The sequence below is a fragment of the Parasteatoda tepidariorum genome, chromosome 8 (genome assembly GCF_982258835.1).
Source record: "Parasteatoda tepidariorum strain Cologne lab strain chromosome 8, Ptep-v5.0, whole genome shotgun sequence".
NCBI lineage: Eukaryota > Metazoa > Arthropoda > Arachnida > Araneae > Theridiidae > Parasteatoda > Parasteatoda tepidariorum.
Window position 1 is genome coordinate 41,988,880 of NC_141762.1, and position 14,456 is coordinate 42,003,335.

Below are 14,456 nucleotides of genomic sequence, written 5' to 3' on the forward strand. Positions count from 1 at the left end.
GATGTTTAGAAGAATCGTGACCTTTGGAACGATGCTTTTTTATGCATTTCTAAAAACTGCTAAAAAACATATTCCTCGCCTATAGAGTAAAGTTTCTAAACGCTTGAAATGCTTATCTAGATCTTTTGACACTATAAGAATATCGTCTAAAAACATAAACACCTGACAGCCCATGAATGACTTCAGCGATAAACCTTTGAAAAGTAGCACCAGCATTGCACAGCCCAAATTGCATTCTCAAACTCTTATACAAGCCGAATGGGGTGCATATTGCGGTATTGTGAACGTCTCCAAGATTTATGGGAATCTGATGATAGGCTTTAACAAGGTCAATTCGACTAAATAGCCGGCCAGGTGGCCGAATGGTTAGCGTGAAGCCAATGGCTGCGGGTTCGAATCCCGTTCTGGGCATGGATGTTTCTCTCTCTCTCTCTGTGTTATCTTCTGATGTGTTAATGTATGAGTGTGGCCCACCCTACGAACGTGTATTTGTTGCAGTATGGCGTGGGTAATGTTACTCGCCTCCGTGACTTTGGTTCACAGGTGCCCTCTGGGTAACGATAAATGAGCAACACTTCCGGCATCTTCCAAGGCGAAGAACGAAAGTTCAGTGCCTGCCGTTATTAGAAAAAAAAATTCGACTGAATATCTTAGAGTCATGTAAATAAGCAGTAAAATTGGAATCGGATATTTGATGAAAAGGAATTGGATATTTACCTTAAATTTTTTGTACATTCAAAGCTCGGTAATCACCAACTGATCATCATTCAAACTATGCTTTTTTGGTTACCATATGAAGGGGTGAAATATAGTTACTTGGATGGTATTATATGTCCTAACTGCTTCACATTTTCAAATTGATTTAGCAGTTTTTACCCTATGAGGAGCTAACCTACGTGATGGCTTTGCAACAGAAGGAGGCCTTTTAGTTATTATGTATTGTACAGTTAGCAAAATAGAAAACGGATCCCCCTGAATAAATTTTGATCTAGTGATCGGATCTTCACCTTCTAGGCCTCAATCTTAATGGTTCGTCGGCGTTTTGTCCGTTAAAATTGCATTATTTAAAATGATGTAAAAAACTGTATTACAATTCAAAAGTCTTTCGACTATAATTAAATAAAATAATAAAAAAAATACTCACTAAAATTTATTTTTTGCATGGAATTATCCGTGGCTAAACAAATTTTATTCATTTTCAATTCAATCAAAAATTTCTCGAGATATGGCAAAATACGCAAAAAGTAAAATTAATATTAAAGGGTTCAAACTTTGACCGGCTCTCTTGGCCTAACTACTGGGACCATATTTTGGGGGTCAGAATTCCAAATTCGTCCAAAAAAAAGTATGTTTAGAGAAAGTACGCTTTTGCATCTGATTTCGTAACTGATAATTGGATCGAGGTAGGATAAAAAAAAAAACATTTTTTAAATTTTTTTCTCCAAAATTCGATCCGAAATTTCAGCAGCTTTGTCGAGAGTTATATCAGAAAGCGTTGTTGATAGTGATTGGACGGATGACGGCAATCGCTGTAGCGTCAAGTCCGGCATAAGTTCATTTGAAACGTTAAACGATTGAGCATGGCGCTTCATATAATGTAATAAATCTGATGGCTTTATAGAAAACTAATTCACAGGACAAGAGCCGTTGAATCTCTTGCTGGGAAGAATCCCCAAAACGCTATAAAAGATATTCCTTTAGTCTTTCGTATGGACCAGTTGCATCGGGTTTCATAAGAATATCGCTAATTAAGGAAGCTACATATGGAAAATTCGGGACAACATAAGACTTAAAGCAATTACAGATTCTGTAATTGCTTTAAGTTTTTCTAAAGCAAATCAATTAACCATAAAGTAATATCTGATCTGTTATAAACAGGAAACTGAACACCTAAAATTTCGGTCATTGTGCTAAGTCTAAAAATAAAAAAATTACTAAATATTTGCATACAATGATTTAAATAAAATTAAAATAAAAGAAATAAATTTGAAATTAATCAAGTAAAATGAAATATTCATTTGAAAATCTTAAAAAAATAAATAAACATTCTCAACAACTCAGAACGAATTACTGGACATTTAGAACAGTGAAATTTGTTTCAGAACAATATAATTATGTAAAGCTTTGTAAGCTTTACAAATAATTTGGTTAAATAAATAATGATGCAGAAGCACTTATCTGTATTCCAGGTGCAGCCATAAGTAGATTCTTTTCAATATACATAGTGCAGAATAGTCATTTTTTGAGAAAGTTTTCCAATTGTTCTGGAATGACGAGCTAGTTCACTTTCGAAAATAAATTTGAATGATTGTTATAATTGTGTATAAAGTTCGAGGTCATTTTTAAGAAAACAAATCTTTATAATTTTCATTTGCGCTTACAATGCCACTCCAGAAAAGACGTTCTGATTAAATGTTCGTTTTGCTCTAGGGTTACATTATTTTAATGCCAGCTTGGCAATAATTTCATTCCTCACGCTGAAATGGCCCTTTTTTTTTATTGAAATCTGCACTTTTTGTTTTTGAAATTTAAATTTGTTTGAAAGTTTAGCTTCTTTTGTGAATGTTTTCGTACTATTTTTGCTTTATGTTAAATTTTTCATTGCTACGCAAAAATACTACTGGAATTAGCAGCTCAAAATTAAGAAGGTGAGTAGAAAATTGGCCTGGTAATATGAAATAAAAAAAATTATTATTCATTTTTCAGATCGAGCATTATCAATTGTTAAACTTCTAGTAAAAAAAAAAATATCGAGCAGGATGATTTACAGCCCGTTTCAAAATGAAAACTTGTTCAAAAGTTTTAGCTTTGTTCCTTCAAAAAGGCAGAAATTTTCTTGGCTTCTCAACTTTAAAGCCCCAATGTAAAAAATCAGTTTGATCGACGAATGATTTTTGTTATAGTCCTTCTTTACAGAAAAGAGTTTCAGTATAGTTCAGGATCTTTTAACAGTATTTTAGTTTTATTTATGTGGCACTAGAGCTGCACAATGGGCTATTGGCGACGGTCTAGGAAACATCCCTGAGGATTATCCAATAACATGCCATCACAACTTTGATCCTCTGCAGAGGGGATGGCATCCCGTTTCGGTAGCCATCTTTTAATAAAAACAAGATATATATAGATTGAGTAAGAGATAAAGATATTTCAGTAGTTAAACCTTCACTTGAGTTGAAAAATATTAAGAATTACTGTAATAAAATTTTATCATCATCAGCCTGCCATTGAAAAGTTTTCATTAGCGCGTAACGGAAATTCTGATTATTTTCACTCTAAGTCTTTTCTAAAGAGGAATTTACTCGATGCTTAAATTAGGATTTACTTTGATTTCTGTGCAGACTTTAAAATTACAAAAATAAGGAGTAAAGCTTTTTAATACATTCACTAAAAAATGGCTGTCTATCAAGGATAATAAAAAAATGTTTGATCATAACAATTAATTTGATTGGAGATGGTGAATTTTTAGTTAAATCTTGTTACCATTAAGTTATCCAAAAAACATTTTTGTGATTTTTCTTTGCATGTAATGCAAATTCTGAGTATTTTAATTGCATTTTTAATTAAAATATATTATTTTAATAACTTTCATAAAGATGGTTTTACTCTGAAACTGTTACTTTGATTTCTGAATTGTGCTAAAAAATGCATAAATAGGAAGATAGGTTCAGTGCATTTATTAAGCTGTATATCAAGAATGATAAAAAAAAAATTTTTGACAGCAAAAACTAATTTGATTGAAAATAGAGAACATTTGTCTGAAATCTTGTTACCGTAAAGCTATCTGAAAAACATTTTTGTGTTGTTGTTTTTTTGCGTGCAGAGCAAAATCTGATTACTTTGTTTTAATGTTAATTAAAATATATAATCTTAACTTTCATAAATATGATATAATAATGATTCATGATATAACTTTCATAAAATGCGAGTTACTTTGATTTCTGAGTTGTGTCAATACAAAAATAAAAAGAAGAGAGTTTCAGTACATTCACTATAATAAGCTGTATATCAAGAATGATTAAAAAAAAAAAAAAACACTTATGCAATAAGAGTTTATACTTGCAAGTTTAATATGTAAGTTTTGAGATGCTCGAAATTCTATTTACTTAAAAATGTGAACCAGCTAGTCACTATAGACAGCTAGTTAATAGATATGCATTAGTGCTAGAAAGTTTTGGACAAAATAAGAATTTTTTTTTGAAAAATTTCTTTATGAATGATTTTGAAGAATATTACAATGACAATTTTATAAGAAATCAGTTTCAAAAAAATTTACAAAATGTCCATCTTACTGTTAGAGCTATATAAAGTGAAGATTTTTTCGTTTTGAAAAAAAAAAATGTTTCAAGTCATAAATATAGGATTTTTTAAAAATATCACAATCATGTTTTAATATGGAAGCAGTTTTTTAAAAAAAGAGGACAGTGTGAAAAAAATTACTGCAACTGAAAATAGAACTGCAAAAGATAAGACAAAAATTGTTAAAAATACAAGTAAGTTTTGAGATAGGAGTAAAATTCTATGTTCTCTTTTTTTTTTCAATTCTTGAATATGTCAACAGCTATTTTTCGCAAACAGTTTGTAGTTTGCAAACTGAATGTTTGCATTTGTTCTGTTAGTCTTTCTTGCTTTGAGGGTTAAAATAATTTTAATAGGAAGTAAACCAAGTGCATGATAGTAACTTGATTTGAAACAATTTTCATAAAAATGGTTTACGTCATCTTTAACTTTATATTTTAAATCTCCGGAAGAAAATGAAATCAAAACAATCCAAATTCAACATCTTTAGTGGGTTAGAAAACATATTTTAATTAATTCAATTATTTTTTTCCACTATTTGCGCCATATGTGGCAACAATAATTTTTTTTTTTAAAAATTGCCTTTTAACCCTGGGTTAGGCTGGTTAACTAACACAATTAATATTTTTTAGGGTACAAATTATGTATAGAAAATATTAAAACTGTTGACATTTTATGTGATGCAATTTTCAAAAAAAAATTGCTCAAACATATAATTACAAATTAGCAGAAATGAAATAACACACAAAAACACAAACTAGATATTTATACAAAACATGAAAATAATAACACAGGTATTAAGTCTGATTTAGACACAAACAATTTAAAATATAAAGTATGTTTAAGATTCCACTTCATGCTTCACGTGAGATGGATCTGCTTTAGTATGATGCTGTGGAGTTGAAGGTGGAGTATTATCACAAATAATCTAGAAAAAAAATTACAGTTTGAAATACAGTATAAGATAAATAAGCATATCTTTGAGCAAACCCTTTATGAAAGCAGGTTAAAAACTATTCAGTTTATATTTGAATAGTTGACAACAAAGAAAGGGTTGAATGAGATTGATGTAATAACCCTAGTTTTGAAGAGCTTCATTTGGTGGTGTAGTAATATGGCTGTAGTAGTAATATGTTTGACAGCCAACTTTTGCATGCTACATGCACTTCAAATGAAACGCAATGTTAAGGTTATCCCTTAACGCTTAAAGTATTCTTAATGACTTTTAAAATACTTCGTTTATCAGCTAACATCTAAGAAATCTGTATACTATGCACATTTCAGTATCTGTATACTATGCTAGATCTGGCTCGCATTTGAAGGCCCTAGCCCAAGATCAATGAGATTTTTTATTTATTTTTTTTCCTTGAGCATTAGATTTAATATGCCGAATAAAGGGCAAAATTCTACTAGAAGACGGAAATACAAGATATATATTTAAGATTATATCTTATACCTAACTTCTTAGCATGATATTTTATGCTTTTAAATAATTTATGCTAAATAATTGTAGATTTTTTTTTATCCCAAATAACTGAACCAAACAGATTTTTATGTATTTCTTTAGTTTGAAAGTAATAATTAGTAAGTTGTAAATAATAGAAAGTAATTACCGGAGTACATGATGTGCTCTTTCGGCAATATTTGAGAAAAAAAACTAAATAAACAAGGACCATAATGTTAGCTGAAGAAGAAGAACAGTAAATATTTCTTAAAGATATGAAAACTGGTGTTTCTTTTTTTTGTATTTACACACTTTGCAGCATAAAAGCAGGTTTGGAAAAATTTAAAAGATCTTGCATAAAAAAAAATTTTATAAGGATAACTTCACAAGAAAAACTTAGCCAATTACATCAAAAAATACATTATTTTAAAATCCAAGTCTGTATGCATCATATATTTTCTTTAATGGAAAATTTAGAGCACACATTTTCTCTTGTTAGCTAATTCAATGAACTTTAAAGTAAAAATTAAATATATAAAAACTCTTATCTATAATAATAAAACTTTAAGAAAATGTCTAAATTAACTTCAATGGGCAAGGGCTACTTATGAATATAAATAATTTTAATTAATGAATAATTTGAAACGACAATTCCTATTAAATTTTCTACACATTCAAATTTTTCTTTTTTTTTCTTTTTCTTTCTTATGTTAATATGAAATCTGATGCAAAACGTTTTCCTATCTTAGAAAATTAAACGTTGAAAAAATTAACACAAACATAATAAAAGAGCTAAAGCAGTTTAGTTAAAAAGAGATTTGAGTTGTATTCAAGTTCAATAGTAGTGAATACGGAATATATTTCTCAATTCAATGTATTTGTCGCTATTTAGCTCTTTCTAGAAAAGTTTTAATTACAGTACAGAACGTTGTGAATTTTACCATATCTTTTCACAAATTCTTTAAGTGCAATCTTTAGCAGGAACTGAGCGTGGACGACCAGATCTAGATAGATCTTTACAGCTATTAATATCTAATAATCGATTGATAGTTCCCTATATAAACGTTCTATTAAAAGCAAGATTTTAATTGCTGAAAGAGTTCTACATCCCGAAAATACGTGATCGAAAAGCTGTTTAACTGTCAACCTTCTTTATTCCATCTTTAAATTGATTCTAAGTATTTTGCTTTAAACAAAAATTGTCTGCACTTATAGAAAGTGCCACTCACAGGATTACTGAGAAAGCAATTGTTTTATAGAAAGATTAAAATTAATTCCCATTTTTTGGAGAGATACAGTATTTAATAGCCACCCTGTAGTAATTGATAAGTTTTATTTGTAGAATTAATGTTGTTTGACTTAATCCCTTAAATGTTATTTTTTATACAATACATATTATTGTTAATTTGAATCCTTTTCCGATTCCACAATGTAACTTTAACCGATTCAACATCGCCCACTTTTTTTAGAAAATTAATATTTTCATTATATATTAATGATATAATAAAATTCATTATATATTATTATACATTAATGATATATTCATTATATATTAATGATATATTTTATTATATATTAATGATATAATAATTTATTGTATAATAAAATGAATATTTTCATTATATATTCTCTTTGTTCATTCTCATTCCCAGGCTTTGACCAGAACAGGTCTGCTCGTATTGCTTTGGGTTTGATTTACGAATTGAGAAATGTCTAGTCAGGGTGCTATTCAACTAGATTATAAGACCAGAGTAGATCAACTCGCAATGCTCTATCAGTTTTATTTCATGTAAAAAGAGTCGATTATCTATATAATATTTTATGCTTATTCCAAAATTAATGAGAATCTGCAGTATTTCAAATAAAAGGAGGAAATTAATATTCACTTCTGAGTAGATTGATTCCGCAGCACTTCTGTAATCATCTCCATAGCCATCTAAGCGATCAATTAAAAACCTAAAGATAGGGAAATAATTAAATCAATTATAATGAAAATATTCAAACCAGTGGAGTATAAAAACAATATTTAAAGTTCATCATACTTTCTTTCTTTTTTTCTTCTTCTTAGAAGTTTCTTTACATAATATATCCTATTAATAAGCTTTTCATTGTTCTGAAATAGAAAAATTCAATAAGTAAATTGTACTACTGTATTAAATTATAAATCTGCAATTATGATTAAGAAAATATAGAAAAGACACATAAAAACAATAAAACAAAGTAATTCTTTCAGAATTATTATTTTTGAAGAGCACAAGAATTTTAGCTTAAAATGTATAAACATTTAAAATGGATATGAGAAATGAACTGTTCTAACATAAAAAAAATACATATAAATTTTTGAAAATTAATAAAATAGAAAAATTCATAGATGAACACCAAAACATTTATTGCATAGAAAACAACAATTCAGGCCTTTGTTTTCTAAATTAGCTTTTTTTTTTAATTCAATTTTTAAAACCCTGTTTTTCTACATTAATATTAATTATCCTACTTAAGTGATTAAAAAAATTATTTTGCTAACATTAAAATTATGCTTTAAAGCAAGCTTATATTTTTTGGAGGTATTGAAATAATACAGAGATTTCTGGCTATGCAATTCATAACTATTAAGCCAAGTAAAGAATGGGAAATGTTGGAACTGGCCATTTGTCAAACTTCTTGTGGGAAAAGGAGAGTATAAAAATAAAAACTGATTAAGTGCTCGAAAGCTGCCGACCACTTCTTATCAACCCACCATTCGCAAAACTCATAAAAACATCATAGTTTGACTCGTTTCATTCATAATTTTTCATATTTATGAAGTTTATTACTAAAAAGTATATATTTTAGCACTAATGATTAATCTTAAGTTATGTCACATGTGTTATCAGTTTTATGAGGTTAAGTGTAGTTTGACCTTTTTTCAATGTAACAATCCTCTTCAGCGCAGAAGAAAAATCTTTCTCAGACAAATTCGCTTTTAGATATTTCCTAGACAACTTTTTTGGGAGGAAGTCGAAAGCAATAAAAAAAAAAGACATTGACACTCTTTTCAACTATGGAAGAATAATTCGAGTTTTAGTGATAAATTAGAACAGAAATGCCTTTTTTTTTTTACTTTCCAAAATATTTTAACTTGATTATATTAAAAATAAATATGTTCACTTTGAAGGATAGGTAGGAGGATGATACAACCTGAGAAGATTTTTTTTTCTTCCTCAGTATTTAAAACATGATAAGAAATTTTTGTTACAAAAGTTGATATAAAATTGTTACTTGCTGATTATTTTGAATAGTATAGAATATCAGTAAGAAGCACATACTTGCTTTAAAATTTCACATCGTTGGAGGAGAGCAAAATATTTTTTCTCGTAAGGAGCTATGTTATTTCCAAATATTTTTCTTTCTATCTCTCCATTAATACTATCAGCCAATGATTCAGTTGGTGCTGATATTTTGTCTTTATCTGAGTTTTCAACCTAAATTTAAAAAGGAACAATTTAAAAAAATTAACAGAAAAATTTTAAAGAAAATATCAAATAAATAGTGTCTAAAAATGAAACAAAAGCATATAAACAACAAAGAACTCCTGCAACAGTCAGTTAGTTATCAGCAAAGCTAATATTTAAAACAAATTTATGGTATTTTATTGAAAACAATATTCATGGTTTTAAATATATTGCCAATTGGACTGGGTAGGAGTCAGGGAACTGGCCTTGCATCAGAAGGGTTTTGGGTCTGAATCCCGGACGAGGCATGGATGTTCTTTCCCTTGTACTATCTGTCTTTACTGTGAGAGCAACATTGGCCCACTTAATAGGGTGCCCTGATTCCGCATCCTACTTGCACCAACCCCAGTGCTGATGTGAAATATCCTCAGCGGTAGACGAATCATGGGTTAGAGTCCCCTTGCTGTCAGACTAACCATGGGAGGTTTTCCTCTCCATGTAACGCAAATGCGGGTTAGTTCTATCAAAAAGTTCTCCACAAAGGAAAATTTCTCCCAATTTTTGATCCAGGAGTTCCCCTGTCTTCTAGATTGGATTAAAAATCATAAGGCAAAGGAGTTGGCGATTAGTAGTCGTAAATCCAAAAAAATTGGGTCACCTGTTCAAAGACAGTTATAAAATAAAATAGTTTTAAATCAAGCGTGAGATTATTGGCTTAGATTCCCCTAACAGCATACTGAAAACAGCAAAAATATGATTTTATATTTCACAAAAAAAGTTGTAGTTATCCATGATTTCCCTGTGTACTCCCCAACTACACTTTGTTCATGGTAAATTTTACTGACTGTCTTGATAGGTCACTAAAAAAATTTATCTGCATATGGTCTGTGGGCTACTATTTGACGATCCTTGCCAAATAAAGGTAAGCAGATTCCTATTCTTGTTCCTAGAGTGCAATAACTTTATTTCTTTTTTCCATGATGCCTTTTTAATTTTAGATCAGAATAGCATAATCTTGGAAAGTTTATCTGATCAAAATTAAGTTCATCAGGGAGATTCCCTTTCAAGCCTACTTTCAACATTGTTTTAGTTTTAGAAAAGGTTTTAAGAGATTCAGGTGTAAACTTGAGAGGAAATATTTTCTTCAAATCTATTCAAATTTTAGCCTATGCTGTTGTTATCATTGCACAACCTTTTGCTGCTTTAGAGAGGATTTTTCAAGTTTTTGAAAAGACTGCAAAGGCTTTACATATAACACAAACCAAGAAAAAATAATATAGGATCAAGTTGGGTAAAGTGGCTGTACGTTAAAAAACATCTATTTTTTTCTTTCAAATTGGGATAATTTGGTCAATATTTTTAGACATTTATCGAGACTTTTGCAAGCATTTTTATTTAAATTTTAAAAACTGATAAAAAATTTAATGTTTACAAACTATGTATCTGTTTATGATCTAGTATGTTAGCTTAAGATGTTAATGACCTTTCTTTTAATGTCATTAAAAACTGGAGGGGAAAAAAAACTATCAATTTTACTTCTAACTGGTAGAGAGACATCTAAAGAACAGATCTGCATAGAAATTTAAGATCAAATTTCAAAATTCTATTTATTATGAATTATTTTCTAGGGTGGGAAAAAGTGAGTATATGGTAAGGCTTAGCTAAGTGTTTGTATATGATAGGGATATTTTTTTTCCCCTTCTGTGTTATTTTTAGAAAGTATCTGAAATGGTTTATGTTTTATAATGAAATAGCTAAAAAAAATAATAATTTACTTGTTTGATTATAGCCCTACAAAGTAATTAACACTGAAAACAATATTTCTTTTAAATTTTAATTTTAAAAGAGAAGAATGAGGGAGGGGGAAGAAATAACAATGTAGCATATATATGTAGATACAATTAAAAAGATTGCCAAAACAGTAGGTATAATGGTACAATTTAGTGAGCATATTTAAAGATACAGATGAGTTTTCATGTAAGTATCCGCATTCATATGACAGTTTTCATGGAAAACAATACATGTCTGCTATAATAAAAACACTTTTAATTGCCACAATTGATATTTAATTTTACATTCCTATTTATATTTCAAATAAATTAAAAAATATTACAGCTTTCTTTCTTTTTGATGAATTGTGTAACTGTAGAGTTCAGCAAAATATATATTGTATCCATAGTTAAACCTAATTTTGACAAACATGGACATTGTTGTTGTTGACTTATGCGTGTTTAGGCAGAGGGGGTGCGATTGTTCCTGTTTTCCAGTGGCGCCATCTATGGCCAAGAATTCGACTTCTACCACACCATACAAAACACCCGTTTATATGGTAGACCCATTCATCATCTACAGATCGTAATTTCAACCTGAATCAGAGAACGATCGATCTCCAATCCAGTACCCCCAGAGGCATTGATTTGTTATGGGAACATGGGGGACTTTTGCGATTCGAATGATTTAACATGCATCAGTCACTTCACTACATGGGGAGTCTTCGGTCAGCGGGGTTCGAACCCGCGAACATAGGCCCAGCGCCCTACCGACCAGGCTAACCCGGCCTTAACATGGACATTAATTCTTTAATATAATAATATGAAGGGAAAAAATTAAGTTTTCAGCATTTATTTTTTTAAATATAATCATGATGCATTTATTTAAGGGCATTTTTATTTCTAAAACAATAATTAAATATGTTTTCTAGTGAAATATATACTAATTTTAGAACTAAACACACTTTACCCCACTTTGGGTTAAAGTGGGTTTATCAAAACATGTTTTTTTTAAACAAAACATGTAAGAAACAAAACAAACAAAATAGATAAGTTATCCTTCATATTTAATCTATATGAATCCAATGTACATAAAATGCATCAAAATTTTCCCGAAAATAAATTTAATGGTTTCGTTTTAGAGCTTTCTTTAGAAAAAGCTTCATTTTATATACCCCACCTAACTCTATAAGCTTTCTTTGAGTAATATTTGCCATGATACATCCAATATTTCCTTATGTGTTTACACTTTTTAACCATTCGCTAGCTTCAAATACTTAGGATCAGAAATTAGTTATCAAAATAGTATCTTACCAGAAATATAAAACAGAATAATGTTTGCTAATAAAGCCTTTTATGAACTAAGAAATATTTTTAAGTCATATTTAATTAGCAGAAACACTGAATTTTGGTTATATATTATCTCTTATTCGACCTATTTTGGTCTACGGCTGAGATTTAGACATTGACAAGATCTGATGAATCTTTTTTTAGTATTTTCGAGAGAGAGATTTTAAGATCTAATTTAGGAGGAGTTAAAAGAAAAGACTTTTGAAGAAGATGATAGAATACATAAATTTATAAATTTAAAAACCCAGATATGATAAAAATTTTCACGATTAATAGACTGAACTTAGTCGCACATGGTCTCACAATGCATGGTTTAAACCCTATCGAAGCTTGTTTTGCCAAAGCTGCAGGAACAAAGAAAAAGAGAATGACCCAAACTGTTATGGATAGATGCAGTTAAAAGAAATTTTGGAATCCTTAAGGTTAAAAACCTGGAGAACGATTGTCATCAAGAGGGCGGCTTGGGAATATATTAAGTTGTGCATTTATTTGTGAATTTTTTATTCCACAAACAATTTTTTAATGTTAAATATTTTCTCTCCAAAACAACCTTTAAATTTTTCAAAGATAATTGAGGAATAAAATAGAAACCTATAACATAATTGATTAAACCTATTACATAAATGATTAAACCATTTCATGTAAAATTGATTCTTATTTTCAAAAAATTTAATAAAGATTTTTTTTTAAAAAAAAACAATGTCTCCTTTCAGAGAATTTTATAAATTTTGGTAGAAAAAGAGTGCCTTTTAAAAAAAAATAGGGAAAGTTGGCAAATATGAGATCTGTTATCAAAATTTGTATGGTATCAAATATGCTTTGTAGAAATTCAAACACTATCAAACATAAAAAAAGGAAGTGTTTATAATAAATATGTTTGATAGTAAGCTTTACTTACACCAGAAATGCACAATTTCGAACCAAATGAAGATCTCAAACTGTCAGCCCCTGCTTTTCAGCCAAAAATTAATTGCAAAAACTAACATGAGAAATATTTTTTGTTGTATTTAATCATATTGTTTTGTCATAAATGAAGGGTATGACTGGTAGCCAGCTCTGGTCAAGTAACTTCATTTTTTTTAAAAAAAGAAGGGAGAAAGATTTATATATTGTGATCAGTAGCAGAATTGATGGCAAGTCTTGGCAACTTCCAGACAGCGGTTGCAAGAAACTAAATAAAAACATCCCTGAAGGGGAGCAACTCAAAGAGTATAACTTGTGGTCACATCCGGGCAAACCTCTGCGAGTTGCCTTTAAAATAATTTGCAAGTTTAAAATCTATTTGGCGCCTTGGTTTTGTAGTTGGTGCAACAGATCACAATGCGGAACTATGACCTTTAAAAGTAGTTGCAGCGAACAAGTACTGACACAGAAAAGCAGTTAAATGCTACATTTTTAACTGTCCAAATATGCAAAATACATTTTTCGTTGTATATCACAAATGTTTCTAAATTATCCAAAATTAAATGCTAATTGGAAATATCGGGGAAATTTCCGTATCGTGATCTATGGCAGAATAGTCGCCAAGTCTTAATAGCTTCTGGGCAGTGGCCCGCAAGAAACTAAAAAAAAAAAAAAACATCGCAGAAAGGGACCAACTCGAAACGTACAATTCATAGCATGTTTTTGTTTGTTTTTTTAATTTGCAAGTTTAAAATCTATTTTGCAACTTAGCGATTGTATTTTGCACAACAGATCAAGATACGGAAATATCCCCAAAGAGTTTTTTTTCTATCAATATTATTCTTTATTTTTTAAACTAAAGAAATACTTTTTCATAGTTTACTGCTAAATATCGATTTATATTACCAAAAATGTACTCAGTATTTCCGAACAACTTTCCCGAGAAGTTTTATTTTGCATCACACAAATAATATAGTGTCTTTAACTTGAATAATTATTTCGTATATAATAAATACTTTTCTCTAAACATGTCATGACCAGATATTTTATGCCTATTTATTTTATTTTTTGCTGTCCATTTCCCCAAAGCGCATTAAACTGCCTATTTCTGCAAAACTAAAGGAATATTTCCGATAAATGGAGTAAAAAATTTTTCAATTAAACGACATAATCAACGTCCATGTTAGAAAATGGATTTTGTAATTCATTTTTGGACTGAAAACAAATAAAATATATTGTAATGCTGTAAAAATCAGCATATTT

General features: G+C 29.5%; 1 protein-coding gene across 1 annotated transcript; it reads right to left on the bottom strand.

Annotated features, from left to right (window-relative positions):
- Nucleotides 1-5,045: 5,045 nt before the first annotated feature.
- Nucleotides 5,046-14,296, bottom strand: LOC107456682 (uncharacterized). Its single transcript, XM_016074619.3, has 5 exons — nt 14,100-14,296; nt 9,046-9,201; nt 7,783-7,853; nt 7,627-7,696; nt 5,046-5,224 (listed from the first exon to the last, which is right to left on the bottom strand). The coding sequence occupies exons 1-5, from the start codon at nt 14,151-14,153 to the stop codon at nt 5,138-5,140; spliced, it is 438 nt and encodes a 145-aa protein (XP_015930105.1). The 5' UTR covers nt 14,154-14,296; the 3' UTR covers nt 5,046-5,137.
- Between the last annotated feature and the right edge of the window lie 160 nt (nt 14,297-14,456).